At 38.9% G+C, this 26062-nt stretch overlaps 1 protein-coding gene across 28 annotated transcripts in view; it reads right to left on the bottom strand.

The window, feature by feature from the left end:
* Positions 1-26062, bottom strand: part of NRXN1 (neurexin 1) — a 677900-nt gene that overhangs the window by 195466 nt on the left and 456372 nt on the right. For all 28 annotated transcript variants that reach the window (XM_057432404.1, XM_057432405.1, XM_057432403.1 and 25 more), the window contains one exon: positions 17239-17420. In XM_057432404.1, the coding sequence (XP_057288387.1) occupies positions 17239-17420 (182 nt within the window). The remainder of the gene's footprint in view (positions 1-17238; positions 17421-26062) is intronic.

The raw sequence follows: 26062 nt of genomic DNA, 5'->3' as shown, positions 1-26062 counted from the left end.
GAAGGTAAAGTAAATGGGTTTAAGATTTAAAGTTTTCATTCAAAAAGAGTGAACAGGGCTGTGATGCAACACTGAAGAAACTTCTTTGGCTCATTTTCATTTAACATGAAGATCAGTAACTAAAATTAAGGAGCTGCATGCTGGCCAGGTGATCCTCTAGATTACCTGCTTCCAACACTAGAACTATTTTGGGCTTCTGTTATGATGCAACAACAAAAAAAAGCATTACATGGCAAGTTCACAATCAGAAATACAAACGCTTACATTTCTTAGAAACTCAAAATGCACTCGCATGCAAGCTCTGAATACCAGGTTTCTGTATTCAGAGTACACCGAGCACATGCTGCACTAGAAATATCTTGGAAACTAGAAAAAATAACATGAAGCAAATTCATTGACACAGTCTGCATCAAAATAATATCTTGAATTGTCAAGAATCTAACAGATGTAATACCAGCCATTAAAGGACTCTCCAGCTGCAACCCATCCTTCCTTATTTTCTGTTTCTCAGAGGATGTGAGGTGAGGGAAAAAGTGACCACAGTGTTCTGCATGAACAGTGATATGAGCTTTCTCCATTTACACTTCTGCCATCACAAGCATCCTCTTAATTGCATGATAGCTGACAGAAACCAAACCAAACAACTTAGCTCTCTAATCTTAGAGCCTTTAAAGACTTGCTGCAGGAATTCATTATGAGCAGGGAATAAGATGGGAGTTGCCGGCTTTTAAAAGGTTATTTATTCTTAAACCATTAAAAAGCCTTTTAAAAATCATCTTTCATGTGTGCACTAATGCTTCCAATGCATTAATTTTTTGATTGAATTACTACATCTTTTGGAAGTTTTATAACAAGTGATTAATACTGAGAATCATTATGTTGACTATGTTTTCCTGGGGGTGTTAATAAATCAAGCAAATATGATACAGAATCCAGATTCAGAATATCTCGGGTGGCTAGAACTGGTAATAAAAAATGCATAAACCTCTCTTACAGCTAGGGAAATGCCCACCACAGCGTACAAGAGAAAGGTTCACCTAATTGCTCTGTCTGTTCCATCACTACAGCGCTTTATCACCCTGTCCCTTGTACACATCTCCAGGCATACACAATTGTGCTAAGGAGACGTAATAAATTCTGTGGTATTAAGGGATTTTAGGAAAGGTTTTGGCCTTTGGATATGTACAGTGGGGTCTAGGAAGTGCAAATATGCTATGTTTCATGCTAAGAGCTGGTGCACAGTGACATTTTTACTTTTTATGTGACTTTTAATGTGTCCCTAATGTCACACAACTGTTGTGGTGCTCTCCATGTTCCTTGCCTCTTGCACTTCAAAGTAATTCTAGAAGCAACAGTTAGGAATTCTTTCCATTTATTTTAACAAGATACAAAATTAATCTCCATCCTGAACTTTGACTGAAGATGTTTCAGCCATCTTCCAAAAGGAAGTCCTTCTTATATGGGCCCTGAATTTAACAACAAGAAGGAACTATATCAGGACTATAATGACCATTAAAAAAAAATAGGACCTTTTTGTCATCAAGATATAGAAGATGTGTTTTCACTATGACTGGCTAGAAAACAATTCTTTGTTATATTACATAAAATAAATACAACAATTCTTGTTATATTAAATAAAAAAAGTTTTGAAAACTGTTCTCATGTACAGCAACAAAAATAAAAACTTTGCATTTTGAGAGACACAGAATAGAACAAAGAATCAGTCACCGAGGCAAGCCAACAGTTGATACTAAAGTCCTCAAGCTACAGTGTGGGAGTCTGAACCAGGTCCCAGTCTGAACTAGGTGGGGAAAGGATGTGAATCCAGGCTTGTCCAAGTCCCACTAAAGTCAGCACCAATTGGTTAGTGATGCCAAGGAACGAGTTCCTTTGCCTTCACCTATACGATCTATCCCAATTCTAAAAATTTTCCACATTCTAGTTTCCACTGAGACTGGAAAAACACGATTTCCTAACTTACACAGCAGTACTACCTAGATCAGATCACTGATCTTTCTCCTTCCGCATCCAGTTTCTGGTGGTGAACAGAAACATGTGGACAGTTGCTAAATGGATAGCCCTTGATTTGTATCTACAAGGGTTAGGTTTGGCGTTTCTAACCTATATTGGATCAAAATAACAGAAGTTTGAAAACCCATTAAGTTTCTCCCAAGATAGGTGCATGTGCTTAAAGTGAAGGAAAAACCCCTCAAATATTAGCATCCCGCCTTGAACATTTGTAAAAGAGCCAGACAAGCAGTAGCAGAAACACCCACTAAATTCCCAAAGACCAGCCTTAAGCGTCAAAGCATCGCTATTCACCTCCCCAAAACGACCAAAAGGATGAGTGCCAGTTTTCCTCTTGATACCATAATTTACTATAACTCAGAACCAGTCAGGCCCACAAGAAAGCACAGCAGAGCAGGATGGTGGGAAAGCTCCACCACCTTCACCTCCTGAAGCGCTTCCATGAATATACTTTGCTTTCTCTGCACCCTCCACCACTCCACAGGTAAGTCATTTGCTGATGATTAGGAACTCTCTCACAGGCTAACACTTAAAAAAACAATTACACTACTCCAAGTCCGTCAGCTTTCTAAAGCATAAACTTACATGTGAAAAATTCTGGTGCAGACATCAATCCTGTCCATAAATGTCAAACAATGCAAGGAATGCTTCTGATAATCACTTACGGGTACTGTGGGTGTGGGAGAACATGATTCACGCAAGACCCTTTCCCTGTCTCAATCTTTAAAGTTGCTGTACATTATAGGGAAAATACAGCATGAACCTTTCAAATATCTTCAGTGAGGAAAGGAAGGACTACAGGGAACCAGCCCAGTTTGCCAGCGAGCCAACTGTTTGTGACTGGGGATTCTGAGGGTTGAAAGTAATAAATTTGTCATGCACTAGTATTCCTGATATTACACCTGTGTCAGGGTGATAGCGAAGATTAATATCATAATTAGAAATGCTGAACAACATCTCCATTACAAGACACATAAAGTCACAAACCTGACACCGCCGCAGCAGTGATTTTATTCATCGTTTTTCTTCCAGCTCCATGAAAGGACATACATTATCAGCCTGGGTGACTCCTATATTTTGGGGCAATGAAGCAAATCCATGACCTACCTTTGCAGCTGCAGAAGTGCAAAATAGCTGGTGAAGCTGCATGACACAACTTGGAGAGAAGGGGATTAGAAAGTGGGATTAAAGGATGGGTTGACACAAGTAGGGGAGGTTTACCTCCCTTGGCACCTCTCTTGGCATGCTTGTTCCCTACTGCACATGGCTGACAGCAGTAAAAAAGAGCAATGCTGCCAATTCACATCTAGGCAGACCACCATCCGCTGTCACTGCAAAGCCACAACCCAAAACCCAAGCCTCTTTAGTCCAGACCAAGTTTCTGCAGATGTAGCATGGCTAATGCCCAGGGCAATACCCTGCCTTCACTCCAGAGGAAGCCTCAGAATCCAGTCTGCTAACAAAGTAATTTACAGTTTCAAGATTCAGTCCCAAAGAACAACGCTAAAAAGATAAAACCTCTTCCATGCTTAAAATGTACTGGGCTTTTATGATACAAGCCCAAAATTGTGACAGCTGTTAGCAGCTAAAGATTTTTTTAATCAATATTCTGTTAAAATCATTAGAACGTCCCATCATAAATAGTCACTAATGTTAAGCAACCAGTGCCCATTTTAGAAATGAAACAGGAAAGCTTTTCTTCCATGAATTCGCACTAAATTTTAGATAATCTGCATGCACTATTGTGACAAGACACCTTAAGAAGAACATTTCACACACTATCTGCAGTCAGTGAACTGGTCAAATAGCTCAAACCCCTGGAAAATAAATTCACCCCAAATGCACATTATTCTTGCAATATAATCGAGTGAGCTTTGCTCAGTAATCTGTTTAGCTGATTTGGGTTACTTTGGATTAACACCAGGACGGTTCAAATTGCCTCACTACACCCACACAGCCACCAGAGCAAACACTTGCTAACATTTGAGAGGTGGGCGAGGAGGCAAAGTTAGTTACATCACCACCACCTTTCCCACAAGCTGAAGAGGAGGCATATGCCAATAGTCGGTGAAGAATACACCACCAGGCCTTTGCTTGGCCAGAGAGCAATTCTCAGATGTATGGATTCAAGTTTCTTTCCTGCATATAGCAGCAAAGCAGCTGGCTCAGTGTCAAACAAGTGGGGCTGTTGATACGGCAAATGGAAAGCACATTCTACCTTGTGCTGCTGCTCACAGTCTTAGAATTTGTTGAGCAATGCTAAGACCAATGCATAGTAAAATGCTTAGCAGCAGCTTGCCCTCCCTTTTCTGTGTCTTTAGGAATGAACTAGATGATCTTTAAAGGTCCCAACCAACCCAAACGATTCTATGATTCTATAAAAACAGAGAACCTCACTGTACTTACATCTAAGCATTCATCTTGTATCATTCCTCAACCTTCCAGTTAAAAAGCACAGCATAAATGGGAGTGTACAGTTTAAGAAGACCTCACTACACCCATCACTCACTAGCAACAGCAAGCGCATCTAAGCTAACTCTAGTGAAAACAGAGCAGAACTCCTCATGGCATTCCCATTACTGATAGGAATGTAGCCTGCTCTTGAAAGCACAAATTGAGAGGTCCTACATCTATAACCTGCTTCACTGCTGACCATTAAACTTAGCAGGATTTTTTTTTTCCAATGCCCAATAGCACTGTTGCAAATTAAACCAACTATTTCTTACCTTATCCTGACAGACAAGCAGGACAAACTAACCGCAGCTTTCTTTATAACAACCTACATGGACTAAAAGATGCTGCTAATGTTCAGTTACTTCCTGTCTTCTCCTTTATAAACAGACACCATTATTTTGTTCTCCTCTCAGGAGCTATGCATTTAGACTATATTGCTTGTTCTTTAACTAGCTGCCTAATTTGCTTACCTCCTTTTCGAAGACAAGCATTAAAGACTGGACATACTTCTTCAGCTGAAGTCTCAGCAGCACTAAGAAAACAATAAACTTCTTTACCTCTTCTGCCACCCCACAAGTCGTCAATACATCCCAGACCAAAGCCTGCCTGTGTATGCAGCAAATTGCAATCAGCTGGAACTTCCCAATCTTTTCTGCAGAACTGCTTTTTGGCCACAATTATTCCTCATTTTACAGCTATGCATTTGATTTTCCCATCTTAGGTACAGAACTTGGCGCTTTCCTTTGTGGAAATTCATCTTCCTGATTTCAGACTATTTCTCCACTTTATCAAGCTCGTTTTGAATTTTAATCAGTTCTCCACAGTGCTTGCAACCCCTATCTCCCCTCCTCCCACACTAGCACAGCTTGGTGTCATCATGTACCACACTACAGCTGTGACAGGGAGACGTGACGGTGGTTTATTTGAGTTTGAATATGCAGCAAAAAGCAAGAAAGAAGAAATGAAAATCAACGCCTTAAGAATGTCAGTTTAAATAGCCAGCAAAATATTTTAAAAAGTAGATTAGGAACAGAATCCCAGAAAATCTTAAATATCTCCCAAAGGAGCGTATCTGCTGAGCACAAACCTGCGACGAGGTTTTAGCTCGTGGGAAGACACTGCCCATTAATTTTGTTAGCCCTTGGCAGCACCTATCTTTAACTGTATCACCGCATTAATAGGGAATAGGAAATACAACCAAGGGAGTTTCTGCTTTTATTTATGGACCAGGTAATATGAGGTGGATACATAATTCTTGCAGCACTTTTAGTCTTGTTCCTCTCCTCATTATATGCTTCCTGGAAACAAATACCCAAGGCTTCATTATCTACTCTGTATTATCCTGTGATTTTTTAGACTATATTAAGTGCACAGCTATGTTATTTTAGCCTCAGAGTATATACTCAGGTGTTTTTCCAGACAAGCAATTAGATGATTGCAAAGCTTCTCAAAATGCTCATATGAATTGTTCCTTGGAGAGCAACTCTAGAAGCACCAAACAACTGCAGCACCCCATGGCACTAGTACAGCAGGAGTTACTGCTCACTGGGCAAAGTGACTTGCAGCTGTGTACATAAAATCTTGCAATTAAAAAAAATAATCCCCAAACTGGAAGCCAGCTCCAAAACCCAGCAATTGGTTATCCTACAAGCAACCTGTGCATGCAGATATATGGTATCTCCTAAAACCCAAGCCAAAGGCTGACAGTTTTACGTTAAAACATGTCTTGTATTAGCTTTCTTAGGTGTTTCATAGTACTTTCACTAACAAGTCAAAACCCCTCTTGCTTTAAAAACAGGCAATACAGAACCCCCTTGCCTTTTCCTGTTGGCTGAATAGCAAATCAAAACATTACAGAAACTTGGGATATCAGGGAAGGCTCACTGGGAAGGAAATAAAACAAAACCAACTTGTCAAATGAGACTCCCTGCTGCTGTGTACCATGTGGTGCTCTAGTGAGCTGCATCTGTTCAGCTATTAAACATAGTGGTGAATATGATACCGACAGCAGTGACATTATCAAATATGCTGAGTGGTTATTAAGGCTCTATAACATAATCTTTCCACTTTTTATTTTAATTGGTAGAAGTTACTGTAAAGTAGCTTCACATATGATAATGCTCTTTGTGCTTGTCCCTAAATGAGAAGGCACTGCAACGTAATCCACAGTGAGTCTTAAAAATTCCATCTGCTATGCAAGGGAAAGGCTGAGTAGTTTTGCTCCTGGAACTCTCTATTGTTGCCTGGAATTCACTGGGTCAGGAATAAAAAAAAACATTTGGGGAACAATAAGGCTTCGGGACATTACTGGGGTTTCACAGTGAACAGCAAGAATGCAGTCTGTAGCACTCAGTGTGAAGGCAGAAAGTCACAAGTCCACCGAGGTGAGGGCTGAACAGAAAATAACATGAGATTCCAGCCCCAAAATGAAGAGTGGTGAGAATACTGAGGATGTAATGTTTCAACCCCATCCTTCAATACAGAGGCTTGAGATGAAGAGCAGTACCTGACGCAACAGCGTAATACACAGAGGGAACGCTTCCCAGTCCTGTACAAGCAGCTTTTCCTAGACCACAGAGAATGTCTAATGCTGCAGCAGCAAGCATGATTTACATCTCCCTGAGGGAATAGCTGGACTTATATTTTGTCCTTGACTGAACATAGATTATCACCTACAAATTCTAGCACAAAAAGTTAAAAGTCACGTTAGTAGTTTCATGCTGCGGTGCCGAAGGCTTCAGGGTAATTTCACAGAGAACTGGCAAAACTGAAGGACTGTGCCTTTCCTTTGTTCCCCAGCATCCCTTATTCAATGTAAGCTAGGTAACTGTTAAAAGACAAGAAATGCATGAGTCAGTTCCTGCAGCTACTCCATCCTCTGGAACATCAGAATGCTTCAGGGTAAATGGGCTTCCATGAACAGAGATATATTTAAGCCTCTCCAAACACTTAACAGGAAAACTCACCTGTTGTTAGTTGGATTGTTACATTAAACATAAACCCTCGGAACACTGACAATATCAGTTCGTTAAGTCTTTATCCTGCCTGGTATTCTTGTGCAGCAATTCTTGTGACTGGCGTGATATAATGGGAAAAAAAAACCACCACCAAAAAGAGATTTAACAGCACAAGCAGCCCACTGTCAAATGGGAAGAATCACTGTAAAACTGACAGGGAAGGCAAATACTGTACACCTATGTTGCTGGGAGAGAAAAGGAAAGGCTGCTCAGTGATACACGAGCAGTGGAGGTGCACTGATGTCAACTGTGTCATGCTCAGGTCAGAGAGAGAGTGATCAGAAAGCATGGGCAAGGTACTGAAAAGCAGATGCAGATACAATGTCCCATCCCTGGAAGTGCTCGAGGCCAGGCTGGACGGGGCTTGGAGCAACCTGGTCTAGTGGAAGGTGTCCCTGCCTGTGGCAGGGGGCTGGATCTAGGTGAGCTTTAAGGTTTCTTCCAACCCAAACCAGTCTGATTCTATGATAACTGGTAACCTGGGTTTCGGGAAATCCAGATCAATCCCCTGCTCTGGCTCTATTTCCTGCATGACAGTGGGGCAATGAGTTAGTGGCAAAGATTGTAAGAGTTAAGTAACTAAATGGGACGAAAGTAGCAAGCAGGCCCAGTGTGTTCCGTTCTACCCATCAGATTAAATTAAATATAGCTACTCCTCACTGACACCGTGGTGTAAGTGAAAAGTGAGAAAGACAATAAAATGGATGTATTCAGTCTAGAAGCAAAAAAAATGGATGTATTCAGTCTAGAACGGATGGATGGATTCAGTCAATGGATGTATTCGGTCTCGAAGCAAAAAAAGCAAACTAGCATTAAATATTAAAACAGGTTTCCACTTTGGGGATGACACTGAGGCATCACAGAGCAAAACCTGAATTAAGTAAGTGGTCTAATTAAGTCATTATGAGGTACAATTAGGGTAGTATCTCACAAAACCAGAACAGTATTAAGATGAGCTTTCCTTATTAGCACAAAGTGATTAACTGTAATAGCAATGTTTACTTAAACAAATGCCTGAAGCAAAGCAGCAGGCCCTGTAAAATTACCTCTGTACCTTTCACCTTCCAGCAGATTTTTGGCTTGAGGTAGATCCTGTTCATACTCACTTGTATTTCTGCAGTTTCTTCAGACAAATTAATAGTGGGAATAGTGAGATGAGAATTAGGCGGAGTTCAGATCAGACCCCATTCAGGCCACCAGCAGAGCTTTTCCCCCACTCCTGTTCTGCATCAACAGGCTAATTTCTGTTACACGCATTAAAAATGATATTGTTCACACTGCATGTTCACTGAAAAACTGCTACCCTGATACTTTGTGCTGCAGTGCACGCTGTATCTTGATCCTCACTTAGAGCTCATCAGTTTAAAAGACAGGGAATTAATGGGCCAGATCTTGGGTTCTAGCTTATATTCAGAAGAAATATAACATTACTGGATATAACAAACAGTATATGCTTCATAAAATATACAACAGAAATAATAAGCAGAGAAGTACTCGTGTAGGATACGTGGACAAAAGTCACTAGCTCTTGGAAGTGACCCTCAATCATCCAGGGCTCTCATTCTCCAAATAATCACAACAATTTCCTATGATTCAGTGCTTCTTCCTTTGGGTGATCAGTCAAGTTTCAGTGAACATCTCAACTGTTCTGCTATTGCAAACAGTCAAGCATTCTTTAAAACTTAATAAGGTTGCTAAAACATCTGCTAAATTTTTCATCAGCTCTTTTTATACATGGCAATGTTCTGGAAAAGTTGGTGCCAAGTTATTAAAATAACTGCAACCTTCATATGCATGGATGTTGGGTAGTAACTGGCACAGGAAATTTTGGATTAAAAGCTCCTGATAAGACTGGGATGGTTCTAAAACATCTGTGGCATTTGGGTTATTTTTTAGTATATACCTGTTCTGTTCTTAACCTTTTTATGATTTTTTTTAAATTCAACAAGGCTCCAGGAAAATCAGGTTCCATATTTATGTTCTCCCCTCATGCTGGACCAAAAGTCCCAATCGTATAGAGTTTGCAACAGTAAAGACAAAGGAAGACTTGCCATCAAATTCAATGGCAAAGCTGCAGACATTAAGCAGTTCAGCCAAAGGATGTATTCAATTTACAGTGTAATATTGAGAAACATGAGATCAGAAGGGATCTTAAGAGCCCATGATCTGCTCTGCAAGATTATTTCATACAACTCCCTGGCCATGTGCAATTCTTTCCATACTGCTATCAGATGATTCCAATATGGGGCCACCAGAAGTGTTTTAAGTATCTCCTCACCCTCAGGCAGGCTCTACATCTTTGCTAGAAGAAAGCATATCAGGAGATAAATCAGTGTTGAGGGCTGGAGCATTTTTTTGACTGACACATGGTATTTTAGCTGAGAATTTAGGTCTTACTGATTGCACAATTTTCTCTCACCAAGGGCCTGGCAGGTGGTGACCCCATCACAGAATCACAGAATGGTTTGGGTTGGAAGGGACCTTCAAGCTCATTCAGTTCCAACCCCCTGCCATGGCCAGGGACACCTTCCACTAGACCAGGTTCAAAGCCCCCTCTAATGTGGCCTTGAACACTGCCAGGAATGGGGCAGCCACAGCTTTGTGGGGCAGCCTGTTCCAGTGCCTCAATCATATAGCATGTTGGTTTTTTTTTTTTTGAGGAAGGAAGCTTTTATCCTCCCAGAAGCACAAAAGGATGAGGATGAAAAAAGGAGTTATTAGCTGGGTAGAGGAAGAAGTGAGAACTTCTGTTCATCACAAAATAAGAGCAAGATGAAAGGAATTGCTTCTCTCAAGCCCATTTCTATGCTGGGAAACAAGTCAATCACAGCTGGGAGATCAGACCTTCCCTGCCAGCATCACAATTTCCCCTTTGCACTCCATTACAGATGTCATAGCCAAACTGTTTAATTATAGCAACTGTCCAAATTCCATTCCTGTTTTTCATTCACTAAGGTGCCAGTCTCTTCTGTGCCAGATTTAGCACATTTTCATAACCTTCTCTCAGAAATTTGGCCTGTTTATTGGCAAGAACAGACCACTGTCCCTCAGACTGTGCAGAGTATTCAAGATGAGGCACTTAACAAAGAGCTTATATCATCAGATCCCTTTTCAGAGCTTTTTTAATCTATGTCTCTGCTAATACACAAGAATAACTTAACTGTTTTCAAGGCATGGTCTGACCATTTCAGTGATTTATTTATTTTCTTTCCTACAGACTTGAATCTTTAACCTGATCAGTGAGGTGAATGATTGCTGCATTTAGCACAAATTCCCTAGATTAATTCATTGCTCCCATTCCAATTAATATAATGCTTGTGTACATTGAATTGCACTCTGACCTGCCTGTCTAGTCCTATAAATGATTCTTTTTTGATTGCACTGCTTTTCATTATTCAGACCCATAAGCAAATCAGAAAATCTTTCTTTCTTAGTAATTTTTCTTCAGTTTAAAGATTAACACAGTTTGTTTGCTGTTTTTTTTGTTCCCCAAAGAGAACAATGATCACTGCCCTCAATAGTTAAACTTCCTATAGCATTTTCCATACACCTGTATGAATGAGGGGAAAAAAACCACACAAATACATACGATGTATATAAGCATAAAAAAGGAATACCAAATATTAGCAGAAATATGGCTTAGATAACATCAGGCTTAAGAAATTTTCTTGTGCTTCGGGTAGCAGAATATTAAATATCCCAGCCCTGATAAACATAATGATCCAAATCCTTTCCAGGGCTCCAGAGTGATCCCTGGTGCCCACTTAGCTGATATCATGATGTCCTGATTTTCTGAGGTGCTGACTATGTTCAGCTTCCATTGACTTTAGCCCCTGATGTGCACGCTCAGCACTTTTCAATTTCAGGTTTTTGAAACCTAGTTCTTTTAGCCCTTCCTAGAAATAAATAACTTGATTTCAAATTCACCACTGTTTCATGCATATACATGCCACCACTGGCCTTACCAAATCTTTACATTGCACGGATACACATAGAATTATTAGGAATTCCATATTTGAAATATGATTATTAGAAGAAACATTATTCTGGGAATATGTCTTTTTTTCAGTATTATTAAACTCTTCCTGGGAAATTAATAAGCTCCAAAACAAACCACTAAAATCAAAGGTATTTTTACCATCAATCTTACTGAGAGTACATCCAACTCTCCAGGCATTGATTCAAATACGACTAAGTCAATAAGAATCTTTCAACTGACTTTCCATTAGGCATTAAGCCCAACATATGTGAAGTATTCAAAAGAGAATAACAAATTCATTTATCTTAAGGCACTGCAATTTTGTCTCTGGTACGCTCAACGCAAAACACTGATCCTCACTCAAGTTTTACTATTTCTGTTCACTTGAGGGAAGGTCATTATAATTGCATAAATTAAAATTATCCATATATTATGTGTATGTTCAATAGAATCTAACAGTCAGCTATTAAAAGCCTTGTGCAGAAGAGTACTCCATATATATGAGACAGAGGGATGGGAGCAGTAAATAATAGTCCTTTTAGTTTGCCAAAAGCTCAAAACAATTTGTATGAAAAAAAGTTCAGAGAGAACTTCTGCAGAGTTTTCTAGTAACGTAAAGATGAAAATCAACCTCCCTTGCTAGGCATTTCTTTCTGTTTTTTACAGAAAAGTCAGTATTTCATTTGGAGATATTAAAACATTTTCCTAGCTTATAAAATTTCAGTACATCATATTCAGAAACAGGCTAAATAGCTCAGAAAATGGGGAAGCATTAACTTTGTTTGAAGCCATAAGAATTTTGAACCAAAGCTGAGAGACACTCTCAGAAGCTTTCCATTTATTTCTATCTAAATCTTCCTTATGGAAGAAGTTTCAAATGAAAACCGCATTTCTTACAGTACATATTTTAACTGATGTAGTACATAAATAAGTTGAGACAAAGAGCACGAACTGAATTAATTCATGATCCAAACCCCAATTTTCTGTAAAACATACAATATTTTCTCTCCTATGAGTGTTCACTTCAGTCATTAGCTGCAGCTGAAGGCTTCACAAACACATTTTGAACATCTAAATACAATACTGATTAATCTATCATGCCAGCAATGCTGCATCTTCAGAGTATTTCAGGCTAACTGTATTACACCTTGCATATATTGATACTATCTGTCCTTACTTTTTCAGCTAACATGTTACCACATCTTTTAAAATAGTTTCCGATGCTTTCCCACCACAGTATTATTCTTACTGCTTTACATTTCCCCTGTATTTTCCTAATAACATTAAAGAGAGTGAAACAAAAATAACTACCACAATCTACCCCGTGTTTCATTTCTTTCTATTTTTTTATGTTTCCTATATCATGTATAATGGTAGGATTGCCACTCTTCTCTTACTGGAATTACAGGGTGGTTTTCCGCAGCTTCCTCCAGAACAGGGTTAGGACAACATTCAAAATGCTGTCACACCTGCCTTATTCCCTGTTTTAAACCTTAGGATGTTTGTTCTCAAAATGATCTTTACCATTTCACCTACTTCAACACTTCCATATCTGTAAATAAGCTTAATCAGTAATTTCTCACCCTGCTTGAGACAACAGAAGTGCCCAGTTTAGCTCAAGCGGCTGGTGTCCCATAGCTGTAAGATCTGAAATGCTCTGCTGGCTTTATTCCCCATATAAACTTCTCATTCTCAATTCTACAATCAGCTGTAACCATAAAAAAAAACAAAAAACAAACAAACAAAAAAAAACAACAAAAAAACCCCATGCTGCTTTTGTGCTCTAAAAGTATTTTGGGTTTAAAACAAATGACACAACCAAGGAAGACACAGAACCTGATGACTCTTTCCATCAGGCATACAAACAGTTACGTTCTTTTATAGTTTAAAGCCTTTCATTTTAACAATGGAAGATAAAAACATGGCTTAATTTATACCTAAAACAATCGTTTAATATGGTTGAAGTCTATTAATGGAAATCTATCCTTCTTGTCTTACGTTACTGGAGCAAATACTACTTGTGCCACACAGGAGAATGCCAGTTTCCTATGCTACTTTCAGTTAGCATGCTTACTTTTCAGAGCAATTTTACAGTATTTCTCAGCCCTTTGAGGCAGTATCTTTGTCCTCACCATAGAAAATCTCAAAACTCATGGCAGCAAAAGCACAGTGCCTGTGGAAGATGATGACATACATATTTTTCTGTCTAATGGCCTGGGAGAAGAGGGCGGGAAGAGGAGCAGAGATAGGAACAGGCATCACTGACAGAATTACCTAAAGGCTTCAGAAATCCAGGAAAAAACTAAGCACAGAAGTGCACATGCTGATCAACTGAACACTGTGTGAATAAACTGTCCCCCTTTTTCCTTTTGACATGGAGGTGGCTATGGACCATGCCAAGAAAAGGGGAAAAAAAGGAGGATTATAATAATTCTTAGAGTTCTCTTTCCTTTTATCTGTCAACAGGAGAAGGAAGCAGCAGTCCACTTTCAGGCATGATGTCTATTTTCTCCTGAACTAGATCTCCCAGCAGTCTCACACTGCACAGGAGACCACATCCATAACAGAAGTCAAGTGACTGCTACGGAAACTAAACGTTGCATCCCTGGATGACTAAATCATATTAACACCCCTTTCTTGCAGCGCAGGGATGCATACGTTTCATACACACAACCAGTACTTTATACTTTATACATGAGAATGCTACAGTGCAGGTGGAGTTTTACAAGAAACTATCTTGGAATTTAAAATATTTGCACTGGCACTGTTAAGCATCTGGTAGCAACACAGATTACACAAGTTTTAAAATGTTTTCATATTAACAATGGTTATTTGGAGAGGTTAAATGATTAGTTTAAATAAATGTGTTCCTAACCTAACACTAAAGCTGTGATTCAGATGATCAAGTAGCAATTTTCAAAATCAGAATTTGTTACGAGCTTGATTTCATTATTAGGTTTACATCATCTTTAAGTAAACAGAATAATAAAGAGGGCAAGCACACACTGAAGTACTGTAATCAAACTCGTAATTTCCTCTTCCATTTCTAGAATGCAGAAGGTTAAGAGCAAGCTGCTTCACAGCTCTGCTCTGAAACATCCCAAATAAGCGCCCTCCCCAGAATGCTAGGGAGGACTACTATTTACATTTTTTTAACTCAGAGCAATAGTTCTAAACTTTCTTAGCCAACATTCTGCTGAAAAGACCCTTAAAATCTATCCTTATGCATCTGCCTGAAATGTTGCAACTGTGTGATTAAGGACCTTCTGGGTGAAATGAAAGCTCAGTATCAAAAGAACCAGTTTCTATCATGCTGTAAAACTGAATAACTGAATCCCAGCATAATGAAAGCACAGCTATACCCCTGTTATCATGTTAACCTGTTACAACACGGGTAAGTTATTTATGTACAGTGCATCTCAGTGTACACAGGCATCTACTGCTCATGCATATGCATTACACAAAACTGGTGAGTAGGTAACTGCAAAGGAACATGAAGACTCCTCCCTCCTTCCCATTTTTTCACCTTCCGCTATTCACTTTTGCATGTTTCAGGTTACTTAGTACATAGGACATTCTTAGTGGTACCTCAACAACAGTGCAGGAAGGAAGTTTTGAAGGACACAACCCTCCTACCACTTTTATTACAGCAAGTTTAATGCAGTAGCTGCCAGTATTGAAAAACTGCAATCCAATAAACTATTTTCAAATATATATACAGGCTACTCTATGTTCTTTTTTATTTTTATCACCACGATGTTTCACAACATCTTACTGCGCTAAACAGACCTTAGGTAAAGTTCTCAGAAGTGGCCACAGTTCCATCAGCTTTAGTAAGATACATGTCCTTTGGTATCATGAGTGCTTCTGAAAATACTGCCCTTCAACTTTCTTTCAAATGCTATTCTTATTTGAAAAAGATTCTGGGATATTATATCCCAGCGTTATCCAAGCTTTACCTAACATTGATGACCCTTAAAAAATGTCCTTACCAGATGTCTTAGGATTTCAGGCCAATCCCTTAGTGTCTTCACTCTAGAGGGAGACTACACTGAAGCAGCTCTCAAAAGTTCCAGCCTTGTTCCAGTGAAATTTCTGCACAGTTATCATGGAGTTTGCTCTGAAGCAGAGCAGACTCCAAGGAGGTTCCTGAAGTCTCTTGAAAAGGCAACAGGAGGAGGCCAGGATCTCCTCGCAGAGCATGACTGCTCTGTTGCTGCTTTCACAGAAATTTCAGAAGACCAGTAAAGTAGAACTTATTATTTTCCCCATCCCTATTAAGCTGGTAGTGTTTCTCACTACAGAAAACTCAATAACTCTTTCAGTTTTACTGTCTGTTTCTACACCATGGGTATTAGAGAGGTATTCGGGAAAGATAAAGTAAAATAACATAAACACAAGCAGGCAATAATTCTTGATCTCCAACTCCATTACTGAACCCAATGTTGGTTTTAAAATGGAAAAATCAAGGCTAGGCAAAAGATTACAGTAATATTATGGTTTTGATAGAGTTCAGGTACAGTAAAACTACAAGAAAAACATTCCCTATTATGTTAATGAAAAATAAAACATCGTAAGAAGCAAGCAATGCTGTTGATCTCAGTGGGTGATGCTGGTCTCAGATTGCAAAGAAATGGGCAAATGATAACAAGACACCTGATGTTAGATGTGGCTTTGGAAATCCTCTTCAGCAACACAATACTTGCCTTGAAAAATGCAGCCTCTCAGTTTTTCTGGCACCTGGGAGAAGTTACTTTGCTCGCATTTTTAAGTTAAGATTCAGCCATTTTCTCCAATGTAAGAGAAGGGTAGAGGCAACCTCTGGGTTTTATTTAAGTCCTTTTTTCTTTGTTTATTTACCCAAGCCAGTAAATAAAAAAATCACCTTGGTCCACTAGGCAAGAGTGCCTTTCCAGGAATAAGGAGCCTGGGAAGACTGAATACCATAATTCCCTCAAATTCTGAAAATTACCACTGCTGAATCACAGTGAATGATCACTGCTTTCTGAGGGGAAAAGTGTAATTGGCTGTAGATCAATAAGTAATTTTATTCAAAAGGAACTCTTCTTTTCCTGAAAGTACAGAGATTCTTAAATAAAAATCAAACTACTACATTAAGAAAGTTGCTACTAATCTAAGCAAAATTTTAGACTGCCCTAGTTACATTTATCTCAACTGATTATTTATTTGTGTTGCCATAAAAATCCAGATGCTTTCGATTTTGATTGCTAGTTATTTGCTTTAAGGCAGCTGAAATTACATTTTCTGACTTCCTAGCTTGACAATCTTGCTTTCTGCTAAAGATTTATCATCACAAAGGAATGGTGAAATCAGAGGGTAAATTCCAGTATTAACAGTAAGCACCGTCAACTGTGATACACTGTAATTCCCTCCTTGGATTCCAGATTAGATCCTCCAGGATTAGTGCACCTTCCTCTGACATTGCTAAATCCTGTTTTATGTAATTAGATTGCAGTAAACTGCTGCATCTGTACAGGTATGATTTTTTATTGTACTGTAACTGTACATGATATGATTTTTAATTGAACAGCCATATAAAGTAGCACTGTATAAATGCCTGACACGCTTTACAGTACTGTATGCTATAAACCATTATCATTTAGCTCACCATTGACCAACCCTGAAAGGTTCATTAACAAACCACTGTATTTACATTAAAACAAAATGCATTTTAAAAAATACAAATATAAGAGCAATCAAGACAAGAGGAAATATCAGGCGTGTGGAAATAATACTTACGATATGCAGCTCTAAATAATCTCCAAGCCCAGTAGAACTGTCCACTCGTACCAACACAGCTTCTTTCTGCACAGTACTAAACCCTATTGCCAGTCTGTCTGCACGAGTGCTTGGCCGATCATTAGGAGGCCACGTGTAAGTGATCTGTCCACCACCTTTGCTAAAGATGTATGTTGTTCCCGCTGTAAAACAGGAATAAATATCATCAGCTCACTTGCACCAATGCAAACCGACACTCTACAAAAATCAGGATGTTCTCATATAGCAAACAGATTCATAGAAACAAACAAGACTATATTTAAACATTTAGGGGCCTTTAGCTCTGAAAATTCTGCAGTAAGCGCAATATTAGTGTTTTTTATATACTGCAATCAACACAAAATATAGCAATTGCAGTGCCTTAAAATACCCTAGCTCTGATTCAGAAATGCATATCTATTCAAGAGAGTTTTTAAGCGTATGCTTGAAGAACACGTTTCTGTGGTGTGCAGAACAGGAATGGGTTGAACCAAATGCTCTCCCAAACTGGGGCCTCTGCAGAGAAGAAATCAAGTACTTCCAGTTATCTCCTGACAGACAAGAAATGCAGCTCCTTACACAATGAAAATGATACGCAGTATATGATAGATCACTGTGCCCAGCAAAGCAAGACTGTAACAAATACATTCAGATAAGACTACTATGGATCTGAGGTTTATCAGCCTGTGACAGATGGGGATAACAAATGGAGACATACTTTACTTGTCATGTCGGGACAAAAAGAGATCAGTCGACCATCTAAGTAAGTAATGGCTTATTTGCATAATGCTCAATGGATAACTCACAAGAGTGGAAATCTTAACATGCTATATCCAGTGTGCACTTACAAAACCTATAATGTGTTTTAAACAAGTGTTGCAATCTAAAACCACTTAGCACTCAGGTGCTTAATTTCATCATCTGCGTACTTCCTCTGCGCTAAACCAGCAGCATACCTGGACATTTTCCATTTAAAACTTATAGCCTAACAACAGCATCTAGCAGGTAAACGTTACATGCAGTTTCATCTTTCATTTGTAATGTCACTACAAGCTGTCCACTTCTTTTCTATGAAGACAGATCAAAGCTTGGGGAGATGTCAGTGCATTGTAAATACAGATGCTTGATTTTCCTAGCTGTTCTAAGCTGGCTCACTCTGTGGCTACTCTCAGTTTTATTAGATGCAATTCAGTTTATTCCACCCAATACTCTCACTACACACTTCCCATGTTCAAGTAAGGAGATAATACGTGACAACGTGTAATTTTCCTACTTTCTGTCAAGATTGACCAAAAATGCTGTGAGGACCTAAAATTCCTGAAACACGTCAGCTTTTAAAGCCAAAACCAAGAAAGGCTGTACAGTTACACCACTCCTTCAACTTCCAGATCAAAATCTTGCTTTACTGCTGAACAAGACTGCTTTGCGTCAGTCTCAAAGCAAAAAGGTCACCTGGTCTCTTTGAAAAGATATCCTGCATTTACTCCTATCATCAGTTTTTCTTTACGGAATTATGTACCTACCCATTAGTTTTTTTCCAGTACAATCAATCTGTAACATTTTATGCACTGTGCATAGCACTTAAAAAATGGTAAAGCTCATTTTATATCAACACACTTGCAGGTTTGCACTGTGCTTCAAATAGATCTCTTGGCTTTTCTCTCGATGGCAAAATACCAACCTACATGTGTTGTAGGAAAACCTGTCAACTCTCTTTAGCAAAGGCAAACACAGTAACATCTGATATCTAAGGTTTCACTTACACTCCAAGTGAAATCAGGATTTGTCGTAATTCCAAAGAGTTGATAAAGATAGGTGCTGTGCCTTAAAAAAGCTTCGTGTGCTGTGCCTTAAAAAAGCTTGGTAATGAACATGACCAAATTGTGTCTGGTTTAGGAACACGTGTGACAAAAACTCCAGTCGTAGTACGTCCCAGAACAAAGATACATGAGACAAGCAATATCACTCTTAATGGTCCCAGAGTTCTCCTACTTGCTGCTTGTGTTGACTTCAAATCTTGAGCTAGTTGAGGAGTGAGTTTGGACCTTCCTACAGTACATTTAACACTGGTGTCTGCAGTGAAAGGATTTATTCTGTGTTGATGAAAAACTGAGGGTGTGATCCAAAGCTCATTAAAAACAGTGTCAGCCTTTCTGTTGACTTCATAAAATACTGTGTCAGGTCATGAATGAGGTTTCTACAAGTAACAAAAATGAGAAGGCTAAGAAAAAACAACTCCTTACACCTCAATGTCACAGATGAAACTGTTTGAATAGTACATAAGATTTAAGTGGGAGTGAATAATTCTCCTTTTCTTGGTTGTAACAGATGTGTTTACCCAATATAGAAGACAAAGAAAAAGTCTGCTGAGCCATGGTGGAGTCATATTGAATACAATGACCCAGAAATAAGTCTCCAGATCTGAACAATGAGAGACTCTGTTGTTCTTATTCAGAGTGAACCTCTGACACAGTTCTTTGTTAAATACTGCCCTTCAAATAAACAAATGAAGAGCAATTTGTTCCATACTGCTGCTGCATTGAAGCCAAGGTCAATGTCAGCAGGGCTGGATAAATCTAGCCATAATTCTTGAACTATGTAGAGTCAACGTCAAAGTTAAAAACCTTATCTTTCACCTATGGTAACATGTGGCTTATGGTTTTCATGGCAAAGCTTTCCCTTCTTCGTAGCTGACCATTTTGTAGCTCTTCAAACTAACTGCATGCCTGGCAGCAGCCTGATGAATCCATGTTGATGAATACAGCTCTGCCTCTGTCTAAGCTGTATGGGGAGTCACATTCTTTGAATTTCCTGTATTAATTATGAAAAAAATGGGTCGGAAGCCATTTGAGAATAGATCCTCTAGTGTTTGTATTTCAAGAAAGACAAATATAATAATGTAAAATTTATTACTCTGGGATTGATCTCAGCTTATAGTCCAACCTCCCATTAACTAATAAAAGCAAGAAACCGATTAGTTGTTTGAAACCACCCTGCTCACCAACAGAGGAAGCCTAATTCACTTGCTCCATGAAGGCTTTTATGCTCCCTGACAAACCTTATAATGTCTCGGCCGTTCTCTCAGAACACTGTCACTAAAAACCAGTCATTCTCCTTCTTTCTCTTAGCTTATGGCACTGTGCTGTTTGGAATTTATCATCTCAAGAGACTTGAAAGCAGAATTAGAATGTCAAGAATAGCAACGCCATCAGCACAGTACTTGTAAGTAGGCAACTCTGTAACATGCCAGTTCTATCTCTCAGCCACAGAATTTACTGCATAATTCTTTACACATCCATGCATCTACACAATGTTTAGGAAAAATGTCCATACAGCTCTTTGAAATTCCTAACCATAAAAGCGTAGTTTCTATTGTAACAAATTGCCAGTGGTCAAGATACAGTAATGTTTTTTAATGGTCTGGGTCCCTCAAGTCTTACTTGTTTGCAAAATTCATCTTTATGAAATAGAGCATTCATTTCAGCACAGCCTGGCAGCAACTCAAGGACATCTGCTTACCTATACAGTACTAAGCAGATAAATATTTTGTTTAGTACCCATTTACTGTATCTATTACTGTGTATGACTGCAAAGCTTTTCAATATTTATTGCTTTGAAGTCACATTTGATGCAGTTTAATAGTTTGCTCAAATCAACAACATATCAACAGCTTTCTACCTTCCTCGTGTTCATCCCCATTTTGTGTCCATGGTATACTGCACTAGTGTACATAATTCTCTTTTTCCCACATCATGTTAGTAACCTTAATGTTTATTTCCAACATTCACATCAGGTTTCGGATGCTCATTAAGTGAAAGCAATGGTTTAATTGAGCTCTGGACCCCAGTGAACTGTGATTCTATCCCATTTTGTAGCTGAAAAACTAAAGACTGAAGCCTATAAACGTCAATAATGAAAACTATCAGCTGCTCTTTCATTAACAGTAAAGCAATTTTTAACTATTACAAAGAAACATGAAGGGTAAGCACTGCTGGTTATAATGAGAAATTACCCAATAATGTGATTTCTTCCTTCCGGATATTATCAGTATTTTCTTTCATTGTGGGCTAGAATGTGAACCATCTTATTCCCACTGGTAACTGATTACTTGCATTGATAAACCTGCTGAATCCAGTGAGACTATTTGTGCAGGTTACTACTAATTACCAAGAGTGAAGAAGTTACAACATTAATATATACACACACACACACACACACACACACACACACACACACATTTCCCAAATATCTGTATGGAGGAACTAATCACACTTCACACACACACACACACACACACACACACATTTCCCAAATATCTGGGCAGCATACAGATCTCCATTAATACTTCTTGTTACATTTTCATCTATGTATTTTTATCCTGCACAAGCTGAAGTTCCAGAAAAGTACACAACATTTCCATACGTAGATTTGTACAGATTTTTCTAAGGTAAGGAAAAGGAATGCTTCAAGTCTGAAGCATGATATCTTGTGGGGGGAGACAGAGGGGACAGTGTCTAAATGATCTGTTCAGTGGATGAAAAAACAACTCTTCCATGTGTTTCCTCTTAGACTGTGAAGCGTTATTTATACAGAACAAAGAATATACATGCCACAGGGTTGAGGTGAGGAGGGAATGGCCATTAGGGTTAACCATGGAAGGAAGATGGGAAGAGCTGCTGGAAGAAGCATTTCTAACTATATGTCAGATTCAACTACTTCCTGAAGGCATCCTGGTATGCTCTCTCCCACTAATCTGGGCAGGAGCCTGAATATGGATTGTAACTGCTTTGCTGCAGCAACAACACGAGGCTTCTCTTAAGTACAGTCTGTTTAACAGCAGAAGAGGTGCACTGGATAGGGAAGAGATTTTCTAATAGACACTTGCCTGTAGCTCTCAAAAAAGAGACCTTGAGCCACAGGGGTAGGAATGGAGAATAATGTCTCATTTTCTGGCCAGGTTCCTCTTAGATTCGCAGATAACAGGGCATAGGAGCATTTTCATGATGTTCCTTTTGAACATCACAAAGCTGAATTTGACCACACTCAGCTTGGAAAACCTTAAAGGGTCACAGTTTTCCTGGAAATTGAGTGCCATTCAAAACAATTTCTGGGGCTAGCAGTCTTACCATGCCAGTATATTTGTCAACTGTAAGATCACAAACTGCATAGCACAATTCCTTAGTAATAAGATTAATTCATTCATTGATGTCTCATTCTGTCAGAGTAACTGTAAGACTCACTGACCAAACCAGCATTGACAAAGACTGCTGCTGTTGGGGTTTGTTATCACTATCTTCATTAATTAATTATATCATCTTTCCACATCAGGTAAAGTTGCTAATGGAATAAAGAGAATGCAAAATCTGCCTGCTGTCAGCCTCCTGTGGCACCCACCTTCCACTAGGCTACAGCTAAGCTCTAAAATTCAGTGGATCTGTTAAAGAGACTGAAGCCACATCATGTTTACAGAGGCTGCTGCTAGCTGAACCTCCAAACTTCCAACACTGTGTCTAATACTACTGAGGCATCTGTAATCTCTGCATATATTAATGCTGCACTGATGGTGATCTAGAAGTGGAACCTGTTTCATCACACAGGACATGTCTTAAAAGTTGTGGTCAAGAGGCTAGCTTCACCCAGTAGACAATAACTAGATGAACATGACGTCAACCAGACCAACCAGCACCCTAAATGATTCATTAAAATGAGCCAACAAAGCAGTATCCCCAGCATATAAAAGAAGCTGACACAGAAATGCCCTCATCTTGTTGCTGCTGTCTGCTACCTCTATCAACCAGTCAATGCCAGTATTAAACAGGTAGAGATAAGAAACAGCCTCCTACATTCCTTAACAGAAACTATGATATGGAGTTAGTATTAATTCAAACACAACCTTATATTGTATTGTAGAAATCCTCTTCCCAATCCACTATAGAGACTCTGATTTATCAGAGCCAACAAGGCTTTTCATCACACTACCTTCAAGTTTTCAGGGATCTATAAAACAGTGCTGTGCATGGTTTATGATATGCGGCTATCCCCAAGAGCTGTCTCCAGGTAAAGGTCTATGTGATAATAGAACAACAGTCTCGAGTCAAGCTGAGCCTCCTGGCCTTTGCAATGACATTTATTGCAGATCCAAGGCAGTAACACAGAAGCTTTTTCCTCATTTTTTTCCGCAGACCACTGAGGAAAGAGCTGCTTTAGGTAGCTTAACCAGCTCGGCACCATGCTCTCCCTCCATAAACACAAAGGCATGCACACACAAACCGAAAAACAAACCAACCAGGAAAACCAGGAAAACACTCCTTTCTTACTTCTTCTTTCCTCCACTCTATGGCAACGGTATGTGCACAATACCACGACCTGGTAAATGCTTTGTAAGTGACACAACAACATTCTCACCCATCTAAAATGATCCGCAGGGTCTTCCCAGAATTTGACTTTCTGGCAACAGGCTCTTAATTAAAAGGAGTGCTCAACGTGAGATCGATCACTAGCTCAACTGATAAATGTGCAACTATACCTTTGGCTTCAAACACTTGGACTGAAGCATGGTCTGATTCCAGTTAATTCTCATCATTTTTTTCTGAGAACTCCATGGAACATGGTTCATGGAATTCTCCACTGAATCACAGAATGGCTTGGATTGGAAGGGATCCTAAAGGTCATCTAGTTCCTTCCCCCTGCCATGGGCAGGGACACCTTGCACTAGACCAGTGGAAGCCCCACACAACCTGGCCTTGAAAACTAGGTCAGGTCGTATCTTTCCCACAAATGTAAGAAAGAAATGCTTTTTTCCATGTGGGAAGATTGCCAAACTTATTTAAGACCCTTTAAATGTTAAAGGTGTTATACAAACACAAACCCTCCTTGTTTCTCTCTTTGTGCTTTATAGCTTATGGTTTATATTTTACACTGCGCACCATAATAAAGTGGTGGTGGTGGTGGGGAATACTCCATTCCAATTCCAATTGCTCTTGTTATTTTAATTCCTCAGTTTCAAACGTGAAGTCTTATTTTTAGACATTTTTGCTTTGAAGGATAAACTTATGGAGCTATACAACATATCCACTGTCCTTACTCATTCTCCAATAGCTTTTTAATCCAATAGTCAAGTTCTGCCAAATTTGAGAGAGGGGTAGACAGCAATTTCAAACAAAATTCACTCTTAGCAGTTTAATGAAAATCAATGACTGTGAAAAAGAGAAATCTGTAGAGCTCAACTATTATATTTTCTGCTTGGCACTTGGTAATTGCTGAATATTGGTGGGCCAGGCAATACACTCAGTGTACTATGCTGGCCAGACAATGGTGTTACACATTTGAAGTGTCATCAGTAGCTCTGGGAATACAGAGGAACAGAAGCTATTGGATTTTTACAGCAAGAGAGAGCAACATTTGGAAACAAGGCACCATTACATTAAAAAAAAACAGGATTCATTATTTTTGCTGCTTTTAGAATAAATGTTCGTATTTCAACAATGAAATTTATCTACAATGAGAGTATCTAGCTCTACTACTTTCAATAGCATCACTAAGGGACAAACAACTAAAACTTATGAGTGATGATGGCTCAACGGATGTGTACACCTATATGGAACAACTCTTATGCAGCTTAGTAGCAGCATTACACGTTAGCATCATTCTTACCATCATAAATGACACAGTTGGTTAAAATGAGTTTCACAGAATTTAAAGAATTCTTCATCTGGAGTGATTCTAATATCTTCACTCAAACCAAGTAGCACCTACACCTCAAATGACCCCATTCATTTACATTAGATCACTTAACCAGAGTAAAGCACTACTCAGTTTGAGTAGGCACATCAAACTAAGAGCTTTCAATTTTGTTTAACATGAATATAATTTTGAGAAGGACCTTAGCTAAGAAGAACTAGCTGAAAGGACTCCTAAGAGCATGTAGAAATTAGAGTATCTGTTCATCTGACTTATTAACAAAACATGCATTGATTTACTGAATGCCAATAGACTTGATAGTATTTAAGCACTGATTCTGTAAAATTACTTTGATTAGCTTTGAAACGTCCACAGAAATAAAATTCTGGGGTTTGTGGATCTCATTATCATGTCCATTTTTTACAAAAACTATGATTTATTTTATTAAAGGGTTCAGTCTTTCTAATGCAAATCTGACACAGACTGGTAAAAGAAAATTACTGCTCTTCTCCAGAATCTCTCAGTTTAAAAATTCCACTGGCTGCCTATTACCTATCACTTTTCCAGCATGGGTGGCTGTTCAAAATGAATTTAGAACTTTTCTGCATGAAATGTAAGTCAAGTAATTCCTATTATTGCCTCGCACCTTTATGTAATATAGGTGGTTACAAAATGGTATCTTTCTGAAATCAAAGCTGCTTTAAATGTCATAATGCAGTCAACATGAAACATTTTAATCCATTATGACTCTATTAAAGGTAGCAAGGATACAACATGTCTGCTTCTGAAAGCTTGCCAAAAGTCAGATGGGAAAGAAGTCAAACATCTATAAATAAGGGAAAGTTTTATTCTTCCTTCAACCTTGTAAAGTTATAGTTAAATTTCTTGAGCACTGTCTAGAGAACTGGAAATCACGGTGTTGGGAAACATACAGGAGAAGACTATGAGATGAAAAATACTCCCAAACAGATAGAATGCAGAGGCATTATGAGACTGAAATTAATAAACTCAAGTACTCTTGAAGACGACAGGACTGTTCTGGTCCCCACATTACATACATTAGGAAATGTCAAGGCCCTGTACTTCAAATTAACAACTGCTACATTAAATTCCATTAAAATAAACC

This window comes from Pezoporus wallicus, unplaced genomic scaffold, assembly GCF_028554395.1.
Source record: "Pezoporus wallicus isolate ANWC-B61680 ecotype Strahan unplaced genomic scaffold, APGP_CSIRO_Pwel_v1 contig_3267, whole genome shotgun sequence".
Lineage (NCBI taxonomy): Eukaryota > Metazoa > Chordata > Aves > Psittaciformes > Psittacidae > Pezoporus > Pezoporus wallicus.
This window is presented reverse-complemented; position numbering and strand designations above follow the sequence as displayed.